This window comes from Sorex araneus, chromosome 4 (assembly GCF_027595985.1).
Source record: "Sorex araneus isolate mSorAra2 chromosome 4, mSorAra2.pri, whole genome shotgun sequence".
Taxonomy (NCBI): domain Eukaryota; kingdom Metazoa; phylum Chordata; class Mammalia; order Eulipotyphla; family Soricidae; genus Sorex; species Sorex araneus.
In genome coordinates this window covers 111,265,228-111,287,846 of record NC_073305.1, presented here as the reverse complement: position 1 = coordinate 111,287,846, position 22,619 = coordinate 111,265,228, and the positions used below count along the sequence as shown (strand labels likewise).

Here is a 22,619-nt window from a genome sequence, read left to right as displayed (position 1 = left end):
ACAGATTATCCAAGTACAGATTTGTTGACTCAGAAGTGCTATGGATGAAATTAACAGTCTGTTAAAGAAGACTTTCATTTCCTGTTGTTGGGTATTGTTCTTCCTACCACATTTCTACTAACCTTACTCCTTTTTCTGTAAATGGTGGTGGGCCACAAATGCAGATAAGGACTCTGGATTTCTCTGAACTTCTTTCCAAAAATTCAGAAAGAAGAGCTGGTGAAATATGTCCCTGTTTGCCATTCCATTCAGAAGTAGGTGCTGAGAGAACAAATTCAGTATCAAATCTAGAGAAAAGAAACATTTTAAAACAACTTATTATATTATTAACATGTTTTGAATTCACTAAAATATCTCCCCCCCAGAACAATTTAATATAAAATACTGAGATTATCTAGAAAAGTACTGGAATAGAATCAATGCAAAGATTTAACTAACACACTCGTAATCTATTTAATCCACTTTAGCTCTTCTAAGTACTCTAAGAAAAGTAATTTGACATTTTTTATTGAACTCATTAGAAACAAAGCCCCAAGGATCCCAGAGAACTCCATGTTTATATGAATTATTTGCTTGTAGAAATCCCAGTAAAGAGTAGTTGCCAGTAACATGTCCATTTTAATCTCAGGCTCAAACCTCTCCAACAAGTAAATTCTGGAAACCCATAACCAAGAGCCTCTGTGACTTGTTTTTACTCTTGTTGTACCGTAAGCTCAGTTCCCAACCCCCCTACTCCACACACAGCCACACCAACAGTGTTCGAAGAAGTGAACAGCACGTGGCCCACTTGGTTACAATGATAACTGTTCCGTTGGCATCTGCCTTCCTCAATTTAGGCCATAAAATCCATAACTGCTTTGGCGAATACTATGTGTCTAGTGGCCCACACACAGGAGGTATTAGATAGTACAGAAACATGAAGAAAAGAAAAATAAAGGGTACAGAATTAAAGTGAGAAAGAAGCACATCAAACCAAGTTTCACATTTTAACTAGACTACTTCTTCCCACCGCTTTGTAACCTGTCAAGATTCTGTCAATGTCACTCTCATCCCATTGTTTATTGATTTGCTCAAGCGGGCACCAGTAACATCTCCATTGTGAGACTTGCTGTTACTGTTTTTGGCATATTGAATATGCCAAGGGTAGCTTGCCAGGCTTTGCTGTGTGGGTGGGATACTCTTGGTAGCTTGCTGGGCTCTCCTAGAGGGACACAGGAATCAAACCCGGGTCGGCTGTGTGTAAGGCAAATGCCATACCCACTGTGCTATCACTCCAGTTCACTAAGTCTTGGAATATAAACAAACTCATTCAATCTAAATCAAATACAAAGTCATCCAGTAACTTATTCCCTCTCCTCCTATCAATCAGCTTCCAAAGTAAACTTTCTCCTTCTTCCTTCTAATAAATTCTTACCTTTCCCCCAACTTTTTTTTGTGTGTGGGGGTGGGGGCACACCCAGTGGTACTCAGGGCTTACTCCTAGCTCTGCAATCAGTGATTGCTCCTGAAAAGTTTGGGGAACCCCAGAGGGTTCTGGGGTTCAAATCTGGGTCAGCTTCTTGCAAGGCAAGTGCTATACTATTGTTCCGGGCCCTTATCTTCCCATTTTCAGTGCTGCCATTCCAGAATAGGCACTTATATTTCTTATGTAAAACATAGTTCTAATAGCCTTTGACACATCTTTGTATATCAATTCTCCTTAAAAAAACGGATTCTACAACCTTTTGTTTTATGAAGCTCCACTGGCACAGCATAACCTACGAAATATTTTAGAGTATTTAAGGAGCTGGCTTTTTCTGGTTTCTTCAATAATAAAATACAAGAAAATGCAGAAAAATTGTTATTTCTTCATGGGAAAATAACTCACAAAACAAACAGCTAGAGATTAAAATTAGACTATGTATACACATTATGGAAACATTTCTCAAAAATGAGTCATAAAATACTAATGCTCCTCCAGATGTTAATGGTAGTTCGTGGGAAAAAAAAAAAGACCAATCAAATGAGTTTAGGATTACTGGGTTAAAACAAGTTAAAGAGATTTCCTTATCATTTCTCCAAGTCTTGAAAATTCTAAAAATCAAAGCAAATCTTCAACTCTTCAAGAAGGCGATACAGTACACATTGCTTCTCAAATTCATTAATCACAGAACTCCTTAGAGAGAATATCGACATTTCAAGAATACATTCCAAGAAACAAGTAATGTGAGAACATCTTGGAGGAATAGAGAGCGGTGTTTCACTCTGAGTAACTGGCTTGCATGTGGAATGGGGTTTAAGCACAATGTTTCGTTTACTTATGCTTCTGGAAACATTGGGTTTGGCTCTCTGAAACAGAGCTAAAACATTACTGATTCTCTATGTGGAACCAGAGAACTGAAACCCTCTGCTGTCATTAGACTCAGAGCCCGTCAACAACAAAGGGAGGTCAGCTGCAAGTGCTGCTGCACCTTTGCATGCTCCTGTGACAACTAATATGTATTTAATGTATAGATTACATTCAAGGTCTGCCATCACATGACTTTAGCCTAGCTCAGCTTTTTCTAACTGGAGGATTAGAAATAACTGCACCCCTGGGGTCAGAGCCATAGAACAGAGGGTAGGGCGTTTGCCTTGCATGCAGCCGATCCGGGTTCAATCCCCAGCATCCCATATGGTCTGACAAGCACCACCAGCAGTAATTCCTGAGCGCAGGGCTAGGAGTAACCCCTGAGTATCACCCCCCCAAAAAAAAGAAATAATTGTCCCTAGGATTCCTCCTAATGTTGATGCTGGTAAGTCAAATGTCCTTTAACAATCAGGCTGTATTTTGAGAAATACACTGTTAAGCAATTCCACCACTGTACAAACAGTATAGCATCTCCTTGCACAAGGCTAGCTATGACATCTTACCACACACCTATACTGCGTGCAGCAGGATATGCAACCCACAACTGATGCAACACTTGCTATAAGGCATCTGACTGTATATAATTTAGTGCTTTTACTTTTTGTTTCTGTTTATTTTGGGGTGGGGGCACACACCCAGCTATGCTCACAGTTTGCCCCTGGCTCTGCACTCAGGGATCACTCCTGGTCAATCTCAGAGCACCTTGTAGGGAGCTGGGGACTGAACCCAGGTCAGCTATGTGCAAAATAAGTGCCTTTCCTATTGGGCTATCTCTTCAGTCCCTTGCGGTTTTACTTCTACAGAATTATTTGACATTGTTACCCTGATACACTGCATCTACTCCAACAAAACTGGACTCTGCTCTTAAGCCCTTGTGTTCTTTAATGGTATAATTTGACGCTGGTCTTTTTCTTTCCTGTGTGATCTATCCTTCGATAAAACTGGATTCTATTCTTTTGCTAAAATACTCTGGATATAATGATCCTCATGCTTTGTACTCAGGAAAACCTACCCCCAAATTTCTTTTCCAGTTTACAGAAAGACTTAATTGTTTTTTTCCAACCCAGCTCTAAAATCTGTTCCTACTGTGATGCTCTGATATCCCACCCTTCACAAAAACAGAATACCTCTTTCCTCTTGATAGACTTCCATAACCTGCTAGTAACTAATCTCAAGGGAAAGACTTTAAAAAGCATTGGAACTAATATTAGACTAACACACAGGGACAGTAGAGACAAGGGCCAGGAGGATCGCTCCACGGTTTGGAAGCTTGCCTCATGTGCTGGGAGAGAAGGCAGTTGGGATGGAGAAGGGGTCACTAAGTCAATGACGGTTGGAGGGATTGCTCAGGATGGGAGATGTGTGCTGAAAGTAGACTAAGGACTAAACATGATGACCTCTCAGTACCTGCAAAAATAGAGAGTAAGAAGGAACATGCCTGCCACAAAGGCAGGGGATGAGATGGGGTGGGGGTGGCGGGAGCAATCCTGGAGACATTGGTGGTGGAAAAGGCGCACAGGTGTGGGATGGGTGTTTAATCATTGTATGACTGAAATTTAATCATGAAAGCTTTGTAACTGTATTGCACTGTGAGTCAATAATAAAACAGAAAGGCATTGGAAACTTCTTGACTACTAAAATAGTCTTATCTTTCCTGTGATTTTTCTCCAACATAAAGCACATTTTGCAAATAATAAACACACAAATATTAGGTGGGATTAAAAAAATCTGCTGGCTCAAAGGTAATTATGTACATAGTCCCTGTCCTTTATGCCCTACTCCTTGGTGTCCCTTTCTTTTTCTATTGTATTTCTTAAGCCCCAACTATTAGCATCCTCATTTCCAAAGGATGAATAAAGCTAACAAAATTAAGTGTGCTTCATACCATATACTACACTAGGGATTTACTTTGCATGAGGCTATTTGTCAAAGAGTATCACAAGCCTTCTACACTTTGACTTAAATGATGCTCCTGATAAATTTGTACTATGCATCCTGTCCTGGTGAATTTGTATCATATCAAATGATACAGGGTTGATTAAATGAAGGCATGATCAATGGCTGAATACAATGCAGTCAGAAAAACAGAAGATACAATATATAGCATAGTACAGTTTTCCCAGCTGTCACTGCTGGCATCTGGGTTGGATAATTCTCTGTTGCGGGGGGCTGTACTGTGCACTGGGTTATGTTAGAAGAATTCCAGATTGCTACCAACTAGGCACCAGAAGAACTCAGTTTTTACTATCAAACATGTATCCAGATATAAATGTTCTATGGAGTGTTGGGAAATAGAGGGACAAAATCACTTCAGGTTGAGAACTACTGATTTAAAGTTTTATATACCCAAAAAGCTAAAAAAAAAAGTTTTATATACTTTAAGCATACACAATATACTAAATAAAAGATGTAATTATTCAAAGTATACCATGACATTATTTAAAAAATAGAATGATATGTAATATATAAATGCATATGTGCACATGTGTGAGAAAGAGAAGAAGAGAATGGTTGAACAGGATAGAGGGTGGGCGAACATAAAATACACACTATAATGTTACTTAAAGGTCTTTAGATGGCAGGATTATGGGTTATTTTTCTCCCTATATAAGTATGTAATAATTTTACAAAGGGGGAAATTCAGCCCATCAACAAATTCTACTATTAACATGAAATAATGTCATAAACTTTATTTATTTATTTATTTTTGCTTTTTTTGGTCAAACCCGGCGATGCACAGGGGTTACTCCTGGCTCTGCACTCAGGAATGACTCCTGGTGGTGCTCGGGGGACCATGTGGGATGCTGGGGATTGAACCCGTATTGGCTGTGTGCAAGGCAAATGCCCTACCCGCTGTGCTATTGCTCCAGCTCCTAATGCTATAAACTTTATTTTTAAAAAGGTTATTATCTTTGAAAATGACTTCTTTGAAGAGGCTGGAGAGATGCTGGCATACCATATGGTCCCCTCTTCCTGGAGTGATCCCTGAGCACAGAGCCAGGAGTAAGCCCTGAGCACCACTGGGTGTGGTCCCTAAACAAACAAACAAACAAAAACCCAAACAAAAAAAAAACTGCCTTGAAAGGGAAGGAGACATACCTGTTAATTCATACATTAAAAACATTATTGTCTAGGGGGTTGGAGAGATAGCACAGTGAGTAGTTTGCTTGTCTTGTATGTGGCTGACTCAGGTTTGATCTCCGGCACCCAATCTGGTCTCCTGAACCTACCAAGGAGTTATCTTGGAGTGCAGAGACAGGCATAAGACCTGAGCCCTGTTGTGTATGTCCCCCCAAACACACACACACACACACACACACACACACACACACACACACAAATTTACTAAAAGTCAACCTGCCACAGAGAAGGGACCACTAGGACAATAATGGTTAGAAGGGATCACTCAGGATTGGAGGTGTGTGTTGAAAGTGAGGAAATGACCAAAGACTATGATGGGCTCTCAGTATCTGTAAACAATAATGCACAATTTAGAGTGAGGGAGAGGGAGAAAAAAGGGGGGGGGGGAGAGAGAGAGAGAGAGAGAGAGAGAGAGAGAGAGAGAGAGAGAGAGAGAGAGAGAGAGAGGGAGGGAGAGAAAGAGAGTGAGATAGAAGAAAAGTGTCTGCCATAGAGGAAGGCCGTGGGGTGGGAGTGGTGGGAGGGACACGGGATATTGGTGGTGGAAAATGTGGATGGGTGTAGGGATGGGTGCTGGAAGACTATGACTGAAATAAATCATGAAGGCTTTGTAACTGTATCTCACAGTGACACAGTGATTTTATTAAAAAAAAAAAAATCACCTGCCATGTAGTCCTACCCTTAATACTAGCTCTGCAAAGGAAGAGAGTTCAGAGTCAGCACTCTTGACTCGGTCTGGGATGGAAGACTATGTCTGCTAGACCTCATAACACTGAGAAGAGGAAGGAAATTTAATTGGATTTTCACTTATGTAATAATCAGCTACATCAGCTACTCTACGTTCTTGTCTTCTGTGTTCTCTCATTTTTCATACATGCAAATAAGTGTGAGAGTTCTCAAGACTTCAAAGGCTCTGACTTAAAATCAATTATTTATTAGAGTTCCAAGTCAAGAGAAGTAGCATATCTGGACAAAGTTTAGGTAAGCTAGACTTTTTCTGTTCAGATTTTATAATAAAGATATTTTTAAAAGAAAATTTTTGGAATATCCAATGCCCTGGGTGGTGTTATCCTTTTTCTCTTCAACTTTGTTAAGTTTAGAATATAGGCGTAGGAAGAGATCTGTTCCCTGAACTACATGAAAAACTAAGTCAATACAACACCATGCTCACGGCTGTATCCCTGCATTCAGGTGCTTAGCTGATGCCGGCACATTTTACAAATGAACAATACACAAACTTTAACATGGGGGAGGCATGTACATATGCTGGCTCACTAAATTCAGGTCCCAGTTTTGATGACAGAGGGATAAATATGCCTCTGTCCTACGAAGGGAAAAACTGAGGCTCGGCCAGATTCCGTAATTTGACCAAAGTTTTAAAGTCAATTAGTTCCGATTATAAGTAAAAATGTTTCTAAGAATTTGATTTGCTAACAACATAATCTAAACCTTGAAGACAAACATAGCATATCAAAAATGAAAATCACACACCAGCCTTTACTTTCATCCTTTATATCCCTTCTTGTTCTACAAAAGATTGGATCAAAGGCTAAAGACCAAACCAATATAGAACAGGATATTTACATGTTTTAACAAAAACGATTTAAGGAAAAATATTTTACATTTATAAGGCAACTACAATTTAACCAAGGAGATATAATGAGGGTCACATTTTGTCATCAGAAATTTTATTACTAAAATTAAAATCGACATAGGAGAGTCAAGATGTAGAAAAGAATGATTTAATAATATTAAATTGATACGTAACATTCCCCAAATGTAAGCTAAAATACTATGTGACTAATTAAAATGATTTTATATTAAATCTGAACTTTTTACTTTCCTTTTATGCACAATGCACCACAACAGTTTTGAAGGAACAAAATCAACAAGCCTTTCTCTTGTGTTTACATAAAATCTCGGAGTATGTTAAAATTCCTGATACATGTTTCAAAACCAGCTATATAATCATGGTTTTTTGTTTTCTAGTGAGGATCTCGCCATGAATCTCTAGGAAGCATCAATTGTACAAGTCAGAGCCTCAAGCAAAGAGTTATGTCTCCAGAGGAAGAAGGACCTTGGGCAGCAGAGACAGAGACAGGTCACAGAGGGCCGAGGAGGTGAGACAAGAACAGAAAGAGGAGAGGGCAGTCAGGCCAAAGGGGCAATGTCACTTCCTCTGACAAGCTGGAGAGAACCACTCACCTGGTGAGCACTGATACAACCAGTCATCCAGAATTGAAAAAAAAAAAGGGGGGGGTCTTTCCTTATCCTCAGTCCTTCTTTCAGCCCATGTAATTCCAACAACCCCAATTATGTTGGCCAAAACAGGACAAAACGGAACATACAGTTGACTTTGTTAAAAGACACTTTATGTTCAGGAGTTGTTGACATATTTTTTCTTAAGTCAAATTTAATTCCTATTAATAGACTTAACTGCAGTGTCTTTTTTTATTTTTTGTATTTTGGATCACACCCAGCAATGCACAGGGGTTACTCCTGGCTTTGCACTCAGGAATTGCTCCTGGTGGTGCTCGGGGGACCATATGAGATGCTAGGAATCGAACCCAGGTTGGTCGAGTGCAAGGCAAACGCCCTACCCGCTGTACTATTGCTCCAGCCCCTAAGTTAACTTTTAAGACTAAAGTTTGACTAAAGTACAAAGCCTGTTCATTTCTTGTATGAGTCACAAAAGCTTCCAGAAATAACTTTTAAAATGCTAAAGAAAAGCCTCGCTATTTCTCTTTATATTAAATATCTAAGAAAACAGGAGCTCAAACAGTTAATAGAGAAACAGAACACATGTATATAGAGTCTCAATAACACAGTTCAAAAAGAATTTCACAGTTCTCAAAGCATTTAAACTATTTTCTCAAATCTTGCTTATGAGGCAAGGAGGAAAGATAGCTTCATTTTATTTTGGAGATAAAGAGACAGACATACAAAGTTAAGTAAGTTTTGAAAAATGATTCAATGATTCAAAAATCATTTCAAAAATGATTGAAAGATAAAACAAAAGTGAGAACTTAGATCTTTAGGATTTTTCATAAATGCTGCTTACAACTTTCCACTTTGAAAATTAGTAAAAACAAAAACAAGATACCCCAAAACGTAGGCATTTGTATTTCTTTAAATTATTCTCTAAGTTGCCATACAATGATGTAAACATAATAAATCTTACATTTTAAGTATGTGAAAATATTTTAGGGCTAATTAAATGTGACTCCTGATAGACTTAATTTGTGAAAATTATTAAAGGGTGGAGGAAGAAAAGAAGGGAAGAAAATTTATAAGAAACCATGGGGGGGCTGGAGAGATAGCACAGAGGGTAGGGCGTTTGCCTTGCACGCGGCCGACCCGGGTTCGATTCCCAGCATCCCATATGGTCCCCTGAGCACCACCAGGGGTAATTCCTGAGTGCAGAGCCAGGAGTGGCCCCTGTGCATTGCCAGGTGTGACCCAAAAAAGCCAAAAAAAAAAAAAAAAAAAGAAACCATGGGAACACCTATTACTGAACAGGTTTACTCAAACTCTACCCTAGAGCCCTGCAGTCGCTGCATCAGCTGAGTCCTAGAGCTCTCTAATTACACCTATACTGTCACTGTCACTGTCATCCCATTGCTCATCGATTTGCTCGAGTGGGCACCAGTAAAGTCTCCAGTGTGAGACTTGTTGTTACTGTTTTTGGCATATCAAATATGCCGTGGAGAGCTTGCCAGGCACTGCCGTATGGGTGAGATACTCTTGGTAGCTTACCAGGCTCTCCGACAGGGGCGGAGGAATCAAACCCGGGTAGGCTGCGTGCAAGGCGAACGCCCTACTCGCTGCGCTATCGCTCCAGCCCACACCTAAATTACGCTACTATAAACATATTTCAGATTATTTTCTGTGACTCAGGAAGCCTTGAATCATAGAAATAACTCTGAGTGATCACAGAAATGATTTAGAAAACATTTTAACCTGTCCAACTCACTTTTCTATTTTGATGAGAATTTTAACTGCTCTTTAATCTCTTGCGTGACAGGCATTTCTTTTCCTACTTCAGTTGATGAGCACAGCATAGAAATCCTTTCCCAATGTTTTGCCATTATTCTACCACTAAGTTTATCTTGGCTCATTCTTTTTTCCATTACCTATACTGGCACTTCCTAAAATGTACTGTGGGGCCCACTGATGATATAACTATTAATGAATGCTAATGTAAACAAAAAGGAAAATCTTTAAGCATAAGGACTGCCTTCACCACCCCCATTAGAATTTAGCCTATTAAAGGTTCTAGAAAACTAGCTTACAAAATTTGATCTATCCCCAAAAATACCTGGAGTTACCAAATTTGCTACAGTGAATCACACCAATTTCCAATGAGACCCAAATCATTAAAAATAACATAAAGCCCAGTATATAATTTACTAACATATGAATGATGGATGTCATGTCAAACTTATTAAATAGTATCTATTGCAGGTAGAGGTTAAGTGTATTATTTACCGTTTAAGAACTAATTAGTTTATTTCTTCTTTAAATAAGTTTTCAGATCAATTAAAACTCCTAACATAGGAGGTAAGGCCCAGACTGATTGACTACACACAAATGAATATTTAAACACAGAGCATCACATTAATACCTTTTATCTTGATATGCTAATTTCTCCAACTGGTTTCTCCAAATTATATCATCCTCTGTTTTATTGAAGAACATCAGCTTCACTTTCCTTAAAAAAAAATTTTAAAAACACTATTTCAATTACATTTAAAATATGTATGAATGCAAACTCTAAAAATAAAATAGCATGACTTTATTTTTAGTGCCAATTAAGTAACCCAAAGTATTAAAATTAAAATAATACAGTCAATGAAACAGCTAGAACTTGAGGCAGAGTAATAAATGGTGAATGAGGGAAGAGATCATGTCTTTTAAGTTTTACTAAGTAATTAATTTAGAATACCTTATACTAATCTAACAGTCTCACAAAAGATAGTAATTAAAGATAAAATTACATACCTGAGACTGGGTATATTAGTCAAAGCATAATTCAGTATTTTAACCATGGGTGTGAAGCCTGTTCCAGCTGCCAATAAAAAGAGATCTTCTAATTCTTGGAGCTGGGATATTTTAAAACTGCCCTCGGGACTGCTTACAGAAACAAAATCTCCTAAACAATGAAATATAAACTAAATCAGAAAAAAAAAATCAGGGAAACTGAGAAGGCTACACCTACCTGATCTCAAACATGGATATGTGGTAGGGTGAATGCTTAACTTTTAGATACAGCTCTATCTTTAAGTTATATAGTTTTAGGAGTGTCCATGAGATTCTTGAGTATGCTTAACTATTAACATTATAATCATTTAAAAATGAGATTTTTTTTTAATACTCATTTACCAAGATTATTTCCCCAAATGTCCTCAAGTCATCTAACTTACATACTTCTGCCAAGAAGCACAAATTATCAATAGTTGATTGCTTGATGAATATATAGTTGCTATGTACATATTTTTAACCATAATAATAAAATTGGTAGGTGAAAGTAGAACATGTTCTTGAATCTTATATTAGCAATGTGTTAACTTTATCCCCATGAGATCTAGGAGAAGACAAGGAAAGTCATTCTGAATTTAACTCTTGAAAATAAAGCAAGATCAAAAACCATATTTGGAGTAATTATGACGAAGAATCGAAATGCCCAAGAAATTCATTCTATGTAATGTAGTTGGTATTAACTCTACTCAAAGGAGAGAACTTTCTCAAGGCATTTCATTAAATTTTAAGCACAACTTTTTAAAAAAAAGCTGTTCATATTTTAAAAACCAATTCTAAATTGTCCAGTTGACTTTGATTCTTGGATACTCATACATTTTCCTTTCCTGTCTATAGCAGGATACTACGAATCATGCAGAAATTGATGAATTCAGTATTAAAAAAATAATAGAATATTCTTTCTGGTTTGAAAATGACCGTCAGATCAGAATACTCTAGAAAAAAGTCCAATGATTGTTTAATGAAGATGCCTCATATACTCTTATTAACTTGGAACTTTTATTCACAGTTCACCTTCTGTAAGTCATAGGACTGATTGGATTCAGGCAAGATACCTGATGCTAATCAAAAGTACAATAAATGACAAGTCAGAATAGCTAGTGATTTAAGAGTCAAGATAACTGCAATGTGTTACCTGGACTAGTCTCCATCTAGGGCATCTCATTTATTTGATATTTTAAAAAGATCAAAGTCCTCATATGAAAGTTACTTGATGAACAAAGGATCAAACAAATACACAGATAATTTTATAATGTACTTCACTGAGGCCATGAGAAGGCTTCGTGAATTATCACTACACACCAGAATACAACCCTCTAAATGATAAAGTATCTGTGCCATGTCTAGAGCTTGGGAAAAAACCTGAAAACACACTTATTTTATTCTTTAGCTCTTCCCTTTGCCATGATCTAGGCCAGTTTTTCCCAAAGTGGGGGTAACTGCCCCATAGAGGGTGCTGCAATGATCAGCAGTAACCTCAGGTGCAATTTGAGGGCAGTTTTTGTGTTCACTTACAGAAGGTAGTTTTCCAGGGGGTTCCAGAGTATTTGTGGTTTTGTTTTGTTTTGTTTTGTTTTGTTTTTTGGTCTGAAAAGAGGGTGGAAGATTCAGGTTTAAATGTGGGAGCCTCTATTTTAGGCTAATTCTCCACCATACTCGGTTCAATTTCTACAAATGGTATATGAATACAGTTAATAGTTTTTACTTGCTACCAAAAATAATACATCAGTCCTTCACAAGATACGCTTCACCATGGTACTACAAAATTAATGATGTTCATATTTATATTGTTTTCTGCTTAATATAGCCATAGATGCCCAATCACATCTATTATGTAAAGATATCGAAGTTTAACTTAGCGTGTAATTATCCTCCAAATTTTAATAATCAGTTTTAACTTGATGTTACTGCTAAATGCTGTCTTAGGGGAGGAGCATTTTCATTCTTGGGAAAGGCAGTGAATGAAAGGCTAAAGACAGAAAAAAATAGTAGGAACAGGATAAAGGATCTATAAATCTTTAATTCCATTATATTCCATTTACTAATTCTTTCAAGCACATTTATTGAGAGCCCACTATACAATAATTAACATTGCATGTGGAGTGCAATGATAAGAATCTTTACCCTTTCTTTCAAAGTTTTATAGAGAAGACACATTATTCTTATCTGAGAGATCTCAACAAAGTGTTAATTATTAGGGAGTTCAGAGGAAAAGAGATAGGCTTCAAAAAAGAAGTGCTATTCAGTTTGTATCTTTAAAATAAAACTGGTATGTGAGGAGTAAAGATTGCTGAGCATAATCCTAGGTAAAAAAAGTTCATGTGTCTATGAAAAATAAGACTTATAAAACTGAGTAGTACAAATACTCCTACAGCAGGAGACGGAGTTGGAGAGATCATTCTATAGGTCATACAGAGCAGTGGCTTTCAACCTTCTGCTGTCACTGTGATGTCACTGATACAGAAAATATAACCAGCTGGATAATGGGGACCTCTAAGGGCTTTCAAAGCTGAACAGTAATAGATTAAATAGATTAAATCTATTCTCAGGGCAGCTTGGAAAAAGAACTGGAAAATACAGATAAAAATGTAGAGAAAGACACCAGCCAGAGGTCAAGATGAGAGAAAGGGGTATGAGAGCTTGATCTACAATGGTGATAAAGAGACGGAAAAAAGATTTAAATGCGACTGGAAGGCAGACTAACCACAGCTTAGTAGTTGGCAGAGGGGTTGGGAGAGAAAAGTGGGAGACCCCAAGAATGATTCAAGTGCCCAGACTGGGCCTAGAACAGTGATGTTGCAACTAATAAAGAAGGAATAAGAGTGAGTGAGATGAAGAGAACAGGACTTTGGTTGTAGATACTCTGAGTTTAAGATATTCAACTCCTACACGGAGATTAACTTGGACAGTATAAAAGATGTGATCCAATCTAGTACAGAACATACACATACACACACACACACACACAAATACTAACCAATCTGAAGATGATCAAGTTCTGGTGTGAGGAGTCCAGTAGGATAGATTTTGATCAAAAAATAAATGTGTTTATCATTGTGAAGAACTGGTTCCTTGTAAGTTGGGAGTAAGGAACCACACACAGGTGTATATGGCTTCACTATCTCTTTACCTAAAAAAAAAAATCATGACAAAGAAATTTAATTCTAAAAAAATCTCTGAATAAAATGAAACATACATTTTGTGAAGCAATGAGCACATTATCTGAAAAATATACAACTACAGCATATATAATTCTAAGTCCCATATGCATGAATGTGTCCATATAGTCTAAGCACGTGTTCTGAAACAATTTTGTTCTTGTTTTTGACAGTGCTAGGGATTAAACCTAGGGATTGAGTATGAATGATAGGTACAAAACATTAAGTCACACCCCCAGATGCCAGCTGAAATAATTTTAACAAGTCAATAATGGATAAGTAAACTGTTTTTAATATGTGGCAAACAATGATAAACCTTAAACAACCATCAACTCCATTAGCATATGTAAACTGCAATGGCATCAAAGGTATACCACAGAGATATAAAAAAGTATTTACATAATAATTTTAAGTAGACCAAATTAAAAAAAATTCTTGAGGACGACACTGCGTGGTACTTATGAACTCAGGGCTATAAATGTGCTCAACCCCTACAGACCAATATTTTAACAGTGCTGAACAATGATGAGACTTTAGTACATGAAAATGAAAAGTTCTATTTTTTAATTTATATATTTGGAATTGCTTTAATGTTTTTATATGTATATTCGTATCTGAAAACAATGCTAATTACTTCTTGCAAGTAGTTGTAGAATTCATGCAATATTTTAGGTAGTCAAATTCCAAAGAAAGAGGAATTAACACATATTTGAAAGACCAAAGTTTTATACATGGCTCTTTGACATACACAGAATTAAACTATTTATTTTTGTTTTTATTGTTTTTTTTTTTTTTTGGCTCTTGGGGCATACCAAGTGGTGCTTAGGGCTTACTCCTGGCTCTGTGCTCAGGGAGCAAACCCAGATAAGCTATGTGCTAGGCAGATGCTTTACCTGAAGTACTATCAGTCCAGCTGTCCATCTTACTTTTTTTAAACAATACATTGATAATTATTGAGGATACCAGATATTAAATGATAATAGAGCATGAGTGAGGAGGAAGAGAAAAATGCTATGGTAACATAGTAATACACAATATCTACCAAATCCTACTCGGTAGCCTGCTAGGCTTCCTGCTGGAAGTCTAAATATATTATTTTGGCACTCTTAAAAGTCCAAGTAGATAGATAATAAACATAATTTTTTTTTAAAAACAGGTAATTTTAAGATGAAAGTGAAAATTCAGAAGCCACAAACTTACAGGGCTTTTCTGGTGGCACACATAGGAAATAACTTATAATCACATACTCACTGTGAATTATATGAATTTATGTAAATTACACAACCACAAGTGACCAGTATGAGATGCTGTATGGATTTCTAGTTGCTGTCATCACAACATCTGCACACTCTCTGACTACCTACTGTCATGGCTTTGCTGGATGCAAATCACAACACCGACAACCATCTTACAGACTAGTGGTGATGTCTTTACTCTTGACCAAGAGACAGAATGGCTATTGCTCCAAACCACAGAATTCTGTTATCCACAACTTTTTTTCTGGTTATCACCAAATCTAGCTGTCCAGAAATATTTATTCATAATCTAAATACTCTTCCAAAAGGGAGAAGTACTGGCTCTCTCAGAGAGCCTTATCAAAGAAAAAAATGCTTATCAAAGAATAAAACTTAATTTCCCCAAAACTTTTTTAAAAATCTTACCTAAGGGGGCCGGAGAGATAGCACAGCAGGTAGGGCGTTTGCCTTGCATGCGGCCGACCCGGGTTCGATCCCATATGGGCCCCAAGCACCGCCAGGAGTAATTCCTGAGTGCAAAGCCAGGAGTAACCCCTGAGCATCGCTGGGTGTAACCCAAAAAGCAAAAAAATAAAAATAAATAAAAAATAAAAATCTTACCTGAGATAGTTAGCTTGAAGTAAACATGTTGCCCAATTGGCACCTGGAGATGAGAGCTTGGTGGCAGCAACAGGCAGAAAAGCTTTGTATCATGAGTAACAAGCTCTTTGGAAATTAACTGACAGTTTCTGTAGTACAAACCTAGGAAGAAGTTAATTTTTCTTTTATTGATACATACATTTAAAAGTACAAAGCAATACTTGACACAATTCTAGGTTTGCTCATCAGTGAGCTTAAGTTTCAATGAAAGAAAGGCCTGTACATTTTAAAAAGTTATCAGTATTTTGAAAGTCTTGGTGTTTTTTCATTTTCTAATATATTTTTAAAACTCGTATAATTTGAGTTTTAAATTTGAAGAAATACCTTTATAAAACAGAAACACACATTGGGTTTCTTCATGTGTGTTATCTTGAAACCTGATCCAGATGTTCAAGCTCATCCACTGACTCAGACAGAAATTCCCAGGCGGCCATCTGGACAGGGAATTCTGGATTCCAACTACCCAGAGTGCAGCGCTGAAGGAAAGAGTATGAACTCTAAAGGGACATCTTGTGGCCCAACTGCCTGTGTTTTTTATTTATTTTTAATTACCCAGTATTTTCACACATTTTGATAGACTTCCCTTATACAACTACCCAAACTACTTTATATATGTATAAAAATACACATAAAGAATTTAAAGACTAAGAATGATATGGTTACAGTCTATCCATATATTGGGCAAAAACATTGAATGGTTTGAATGCTTAAAAATCATTTACTTTCCTTTGTGATTAAAAATAACTACTATTAAATTGAGAATATAAGTTTATTTTGAGCTAGTATTGTTAAAAGTACTCCTGAATTACATATATATTTGGTGTGAGTAGGTGGGTGTTTGAGGCCAGACTCAGTGTTGCTCAAGACTGAATCCTGGCTCTGCACTCAGGGACTGCTCCTGGCAGGGCTCAGGGAACCGTATGGGATGCCAGGGAAACCATGTAAGGCAAGCACCCTAGCACCCACTGTACTACTGCTTCAGCCCCTGAATTATATTGCTGTTTTATTATCTCAACTATACTTTGAAGATTTTGTTAAAGCTAAACATTTGTATGTAAATGGGAGAAAGGGAGCTCTTTCTCAAAGACTAGATTTAATGAGGACCTTTGAAACATAACATTTAGTAAAATGTCAGTAAGTGACACCAATTCCATAGCAATCACTGTTCCTCTCAATTTCCTAAGTACGCAGCCAACCTTATATTATACTAAAGTGTCTGCATTATCTGAATTCAAAGTTCTTTACCTTCTGCTATCTTTTAATGTAGTAAATAATATCTTAATCACAGTTTTGCCCTACCTACTCTGTGTGTGTACGACAGAGCATGAGAGCGAGAGTGAGAGAGAGAGAGCGAGCGAGCGAGCAAGAGAGAGAGAGAGAGAGAGAGAGAGAGAGAGAGAGAGAGAGAGAGAGAGAGAGAGAGAGAGAGAGAGAGAGAGAGAGATCAGCAGCAGTTAAGAGCTTAAGAGCCCTGATAGGGTAAATGATTTTTCTAGGTAAAAATTTGTTAAATGTCAATTACTTTATGAAGATCTACCTAAATTACCAAGGCAGTTACACATTCATGCAGATATTTAGCATAAAGGCTTATAAATGGCTGCTGACACATTAAATTAAGACACAGTCTCTAAAAATCTTATAATTTTGTATCTTGATTCATGTGTTGAGTTGTTCACAAACCATTAAAATTACCTTCACCTGGTAATGGAAGTCCTAATATAAAGGACAATCTGAATTATACTAAAATTTTAGGATGCATAAGAAATAGCAGCCCAATTAGTTATCTACTAATTTGTGACCATTACTAAACAAGTTCTTGCTGTGGGTTGGGGGAACGTGTGGACATATGCACACAGTTCGTAATCTTTATCTCTGAGGAGAAAAAAAAAACAAACGTTTCCAGCGTATGTTAATCTAGTGCCATACGTCCACTGTAATTCATCACCTACTACATGAAAACTAAAAGTAAAAATGAAGGTATTTCTCTTCTCAGAGTTCTTTGCTATATTTGAATCTTTTAGTTAGACAACTTCTAGATTTCACATGAGAAAACATTACATTAAAATCCTTCAATTTACATGCTAATTTTCAAATAAATTATTTTAGCTAAGAAAATTCAGTAAGAGGAAGCCAACAAGCTAAAATCATAAAAATCAGTAATACATGTTCATGACATAAGTAAGTTTTGCTAGTGAGAAAAACAAGCTAGCTTTTGTCATGATTTAAAAAGAGGAATGACCAAAGAAGAAATTACCTATGGAATTTGATCAAATAAATGAAATTACCCTAATATAAGATATTTTCCAAAGTGAAAATCGAATTCACAGAAAAATATGTGCATGGTTTCAATTTTAGACAAGAGAGCTAAAGCTAACTATGGTGAATTTTGTCTCAAGCAGAAATTTATGGCAGGGATAAGAGTTCAGAGAAAGCCTCAGGAAATTACAGGGAAGAATACGTGAGCTGTATTCATTCTAAGAACTTCTAAATGGAGGTCAGCTGTGGCTCTAGTTTCATTTACTTCTTGGATTTAGCTTCTATCTGGTTTGCTATATTTTTCAATCACTGGTCAGAAAATTTCAGGGCAAGAGATTCAACTTTAATAACATCTCTTTTCATTTTCACTGTCTTTTATCTATTTTCTTCTAATCCAAAAGGTCACACCATTACTCTTCCATGTTCTTTCTCTTTGCCTGTATGAAGTAACCTGTGCACATTTTAGACCTCTTGCTCTGGTAAAATGAATTTATTTAACCTTTCCTACACATAGCTTACATTTTTCATTCTCTACAACCAGAAAATTGCCAGATGTAACAAGTACCCAGACAACGTGAATCTCTGCCTGAAAAGTTATTCATAGGATGTAAAAATGTTTTTTCAAAGCTATCTTAATGTCATGTATATTAACTGACTTTGAAGGCTGCATCCAGGGTCAAATCCATTTGTATCTATTCCATACCTCTAAATACATTCAGTTTATAACAGCCCTTGCCATTCTTGGTTTTTTTCTTTATATAATGCATTTCTTGAATCTCATGCTCTTATATGTTCTTTCTTCCATATGTGAAAATAATATACAATGTTTTTTTATTGATTTAATACCACATAGCCTAAAATAAACCTTCAGAATTAATGGATACTAAAAATAACACTTGATGCTTCTCTGAAAGTTAAAATATTACTCACAAATATATTTTTGTAACTTTCAATATTTTAAGAAGATATCCTGAAAATTAGCAGAGCAGCTAGTTAATTCATTTTAAACTTTTTAAAAAACAAGAGTAAAGATGTTAATACTTGGCTATTTTTTAAGGTGTAAGAGAGCAAGGAAAGATAATGGGAATAAGAAAACATAACAAACTTGGAAGCTAACAGAACAGGCGGCTGGAACTCAGAATACCCAGTGAAAGCTCTATTTTAAGCTAGAGGAATAGGAAGTCAAGAATAAACCTACTTGCCACTTGAGATTTCCTCCCCCTAGTGCTCAGAAAAAGGCAGGGCACTACGAAAAAGGCAGGGCACTACAGCCTTCCCAGATAAACAGTGCAACATGGCCACAGTAAATATTAATAACCACATGTAGAGACACAGATTTTTCAATTAAATGTAAATATTAGCAGGCAGTCAGGGATTAGCACACATCCAAAGATAGTATCTAATAAGAAAGACACACCAAAACAAACAATAAGAAATCAGGGACTACATTATGCAGTTATGCAGAGAAAAGAAAACTCCTAAAGAACCTGGTGCATGTGCTGCTTGAGCCCTTGTGCTGCTTTTGCTCACATGGCCAAGTACATGCGGTACCTGAGCACATGTGTCGCCTGCATCTACCCTCTTGAGATGTGTACTTTCATGCTTTCCTATCTAATGCTGGGATGTGTGTAGGGGCTCTCTCTCCACCCTTGGAGAAGCCCGAATTCTCTCTCTCTCTCTCTCCCCCCATGCAGTATCTTTCTCTCCCCCTCCCTTCCTCTCTCTCTCCCCTCTCTCCATCTCTCTCCCCCTCTCCCCTTTTCTCTTTCTCTCTCTCCATTCTCTCCTCTCTCTCATTCTTTCCCCCTCCACTTTCAAAAACCCTCCAAATAAAATCTGTTTTAATTTAAAAAAAAAGAATATCAGTAATTTTTAAAACAATAGGCAAAACTAGTAAGAACAGGATGCTTAGATAAAAGAACAGAAATCAAAAACATTCTTAGAAGTCGAACATGAGAACAGAAGTCACACAATAAAAATAAGTAACTTAATACAACACAAATCTCAAAGTAAAGTGAAGTAAAATAAAACTAAAAACAAGGGGGAAAAGGGACCAAGGAACAGTGGTATACACGGTTCTGGGCGCTCTGGTGATAGCTATAGTACAAAACCACTGTATACCAAAAGTATAAACATTAACATTAGCGTAAACCTAACATTATTGCAAACCATATTATCTCAGTGATCTTTTTTTTAAGAAAGAAAAGGTAAGATATTTACAAGCATTTAAAAATTAAGAATAGGACCCTCTGCATCTAGAGACTTTGATTCCAGAGACCTAACACATTTTGGCATCCAGCGTAGCTTCTTACAGCAATGCACTGGGACTGTGAGCTGGACTACAACTCCATGCTGCCCGGGGATGGATCTTTCCTCTCCACCCTGTCTTTCTGCACGGAAAATGACGGTGGCAGCAATATGCACATGGCAGGAGCCACCTTCTAAGACTCCTAACCCAGAGGTATATGGTTTTTACACTTGGGGCTCCTAGGGAATCATGGGAAGTGAATGTAACAGGCAGAGGGTCCATTTTGCTCTCAGCAGATGGAGAGCAAAATGGACCCTCTGCACCTAAAGACTTTGATTCCAGAGACCTAACACATTTTGGCATCCAGCACAGCTTCTTACAGCAATGCACTGGAACTGTGAGATGGGCTATGCAATTTCTGGCAGAATTTTCCCTGGACTTTATACAGAAATCCAAAACCGCGTGGACGCAGCAGCAACAACTAACATCTCTTAATTGTCAGCAATGTGAAACGGTTCCTTTTTAGCAGGTCTGACTTTGCGGGGAAACTCCAAATAATAACAGTGAGTTTTTTGTTAAAATACTGAAGGTAATCAAAGTAGCAGCCATTTCTCTGGACTGTGAACTAAGCAACAGCCCCACGCCGGCCGAGAAGAGGAAATATTCCTCTTTCCCAGTTGTTTCCCATTTTCGGGGAGAAACTCTGCGTGGCGTCCACCATACTATGAGGTGCGGGAAGGGGGATGAGGGGGGAAAAAAAAGAGTTATGTACTTTGAGCAGTGGGGCTACATATCTCTTCATTCTCAGCAATGGAAAACTAATTATCAAATGCTTCCTTGGCAGTAGGGCTGTCTTTCTTGGGGGGAAACTACAACAACAATAGTGAGTTTTGTGTTGAAATATGGAATGTAATCAAGGTAAAGAGAAAATGAAGTGAAATTCATCAGTTATGCAGTTGAGGGTGGGGGGCGGGGGCGGGAGGTATACTGGGGTTTTTGGTGGTGGAATATGGGCACTGGTGAAGGGATGGGTGTTGAATATTGTATAACTGAGACATAAGCCTGAGAACTTTGTAACTTTCCACATGGTGATTCAATAAAAAAAAAAATTGATTAAAAAGTACTTTAAAATAAATTCATGGGGCCGGAGCGATAGCACAGTGGGTACGGTGTTTGCCTTGCACACGGCCGACCCGGGTTCGATCCCCAGCATCCCATATGGTCCCCCAAGCACTGCCAGGAGTAATTCCTCAGTGCAAAGCCAGGTGTAACCCCTGAGCATTGCTGGGTGTGACCCAAAAAGAAAAAAAAAAATCATTTGTTGGAGTTAACCTTATAAAGAAGAAATAAATGTGATAAATGTGGACATGACTAAAAAAAAAAAATTAAGAATAGCTGCAAAAAAAGCAAAGCAGACCATGAAGTGAAGAAAAATTAGTATGTCCCAAAAAGGAAAGTCCGAAATCCCCTTAATGAGAGGCGTATAGAGAGCTTGGCTGGCCATGGAGCATGAAGGGTAAAACGATCCATTTCTGATAAGATGGGGTTTATTAAATTGCAAAGTTTTAAAACACTTGGGATATGGAGCAATACTATCACATTATAGGAGAAGAATAGTGTTTGCTTTATAGAAACTCAAGATTATGTTCCTTTTTTTCATAAATATCACAGGTTTTTAAAATGAACTTTAAAAAGTGAAGAGAATGAAAAAATAAAATAAAATGAAATATAACCTTGGGAGTAAACAAATTAAGTAGGCAGAAAAATGAATAAAATGCCTTTAATATCAAAAAATATATAAGTGCAAAGAAGGCATAAACTTTGTACCTTTTATAAAATCAAAACAAAACAAACTTTTCCCTCTAGAGAAGCCCATGTTCTCTCCTAAACTCCTATCTTTCTTCTTCTATTAACATTTCTCTAAATTTCTTTCAATAAAAACTATTTTAGGGAACAGAATGCTAATGCAGCAGATAGGGCTTTTGATTTGCATGTGGCAGATAAGGGTTAGATCTCCTGCATGCCTCCATATGACCCTGCAATACGACTTCTGGGAATATATCCTGAGGGTACAAAAAAGCACAGTATAAATGACATCTGCACCCATGTGTTCATTTTAGCATTGTTCATAACAGCCAAAATCGGAAACAACCCAAATGCCCGAGAACAGTATACTGGTTAAAAAAACTTTGGGGGCTGGAGCGATAGCACAGCAGGTAGGGCGTTTGTCTTGCATTCGGCTGACCTGGGTACAATTCCCAGCATCCCATATGGTCCCCCAACACCGCCAGGGGTAATTTCTGAGTGCAGAGCCAGGAGTAACCCCTGTGTACTGTTGGGTATGACCCAAAAAGCAAAAAATAAATAAAAAAGGAAATTTTGGCACATCTACACAATGGAATACTATGCAGCTGTTAGGATAGAATGAAGTTATAAAATTTGCTTATAAGTGGATAGACATGGAGAGTACCATGCTAAGTGAAATGATTCAGAAA

At 37.4% G+C, this 22,619-nt stretch overlaps 1 protein-coding gene across 3 annotated transcripts in view; it reads right to left on the bottom strand.

The window, feature by feature from the left end:
• Positions 1-22,619, bottom strand: part of LOC101538361 (cytochrome b5 reductase 4) — a 73,301-nt gene that overhangs the window by 4,924 nt on the left and 45,758 nt on the right. For all 3 annotated transcript variants that reach the window (XM_055136415.1, XM_055136416.1, XM_055136414.1), the window contains 5 exons: positions 15,582-15,722; positions 13,545-13,697; positions 10,532-10,682; positions 10,155-10,241; positions 123-287 (listed from right to left, as the gene is read on the bottom strand). In XM_055136415.1, the coding sequence (XP_054992390.1) occupies positions 123-287; positions 10,155-10,241; positions 10,532-10,682; positions 13,545-13,697; positions 15,582-15,722 (697 nt within the window). The remainder of the gene's footprint in view (positions 1-122; positions 288-10,154; positions 10,242-10,531; positions 10,683-13,544; positions 13,698-15,581; positions 15,723-22,619) is intronic.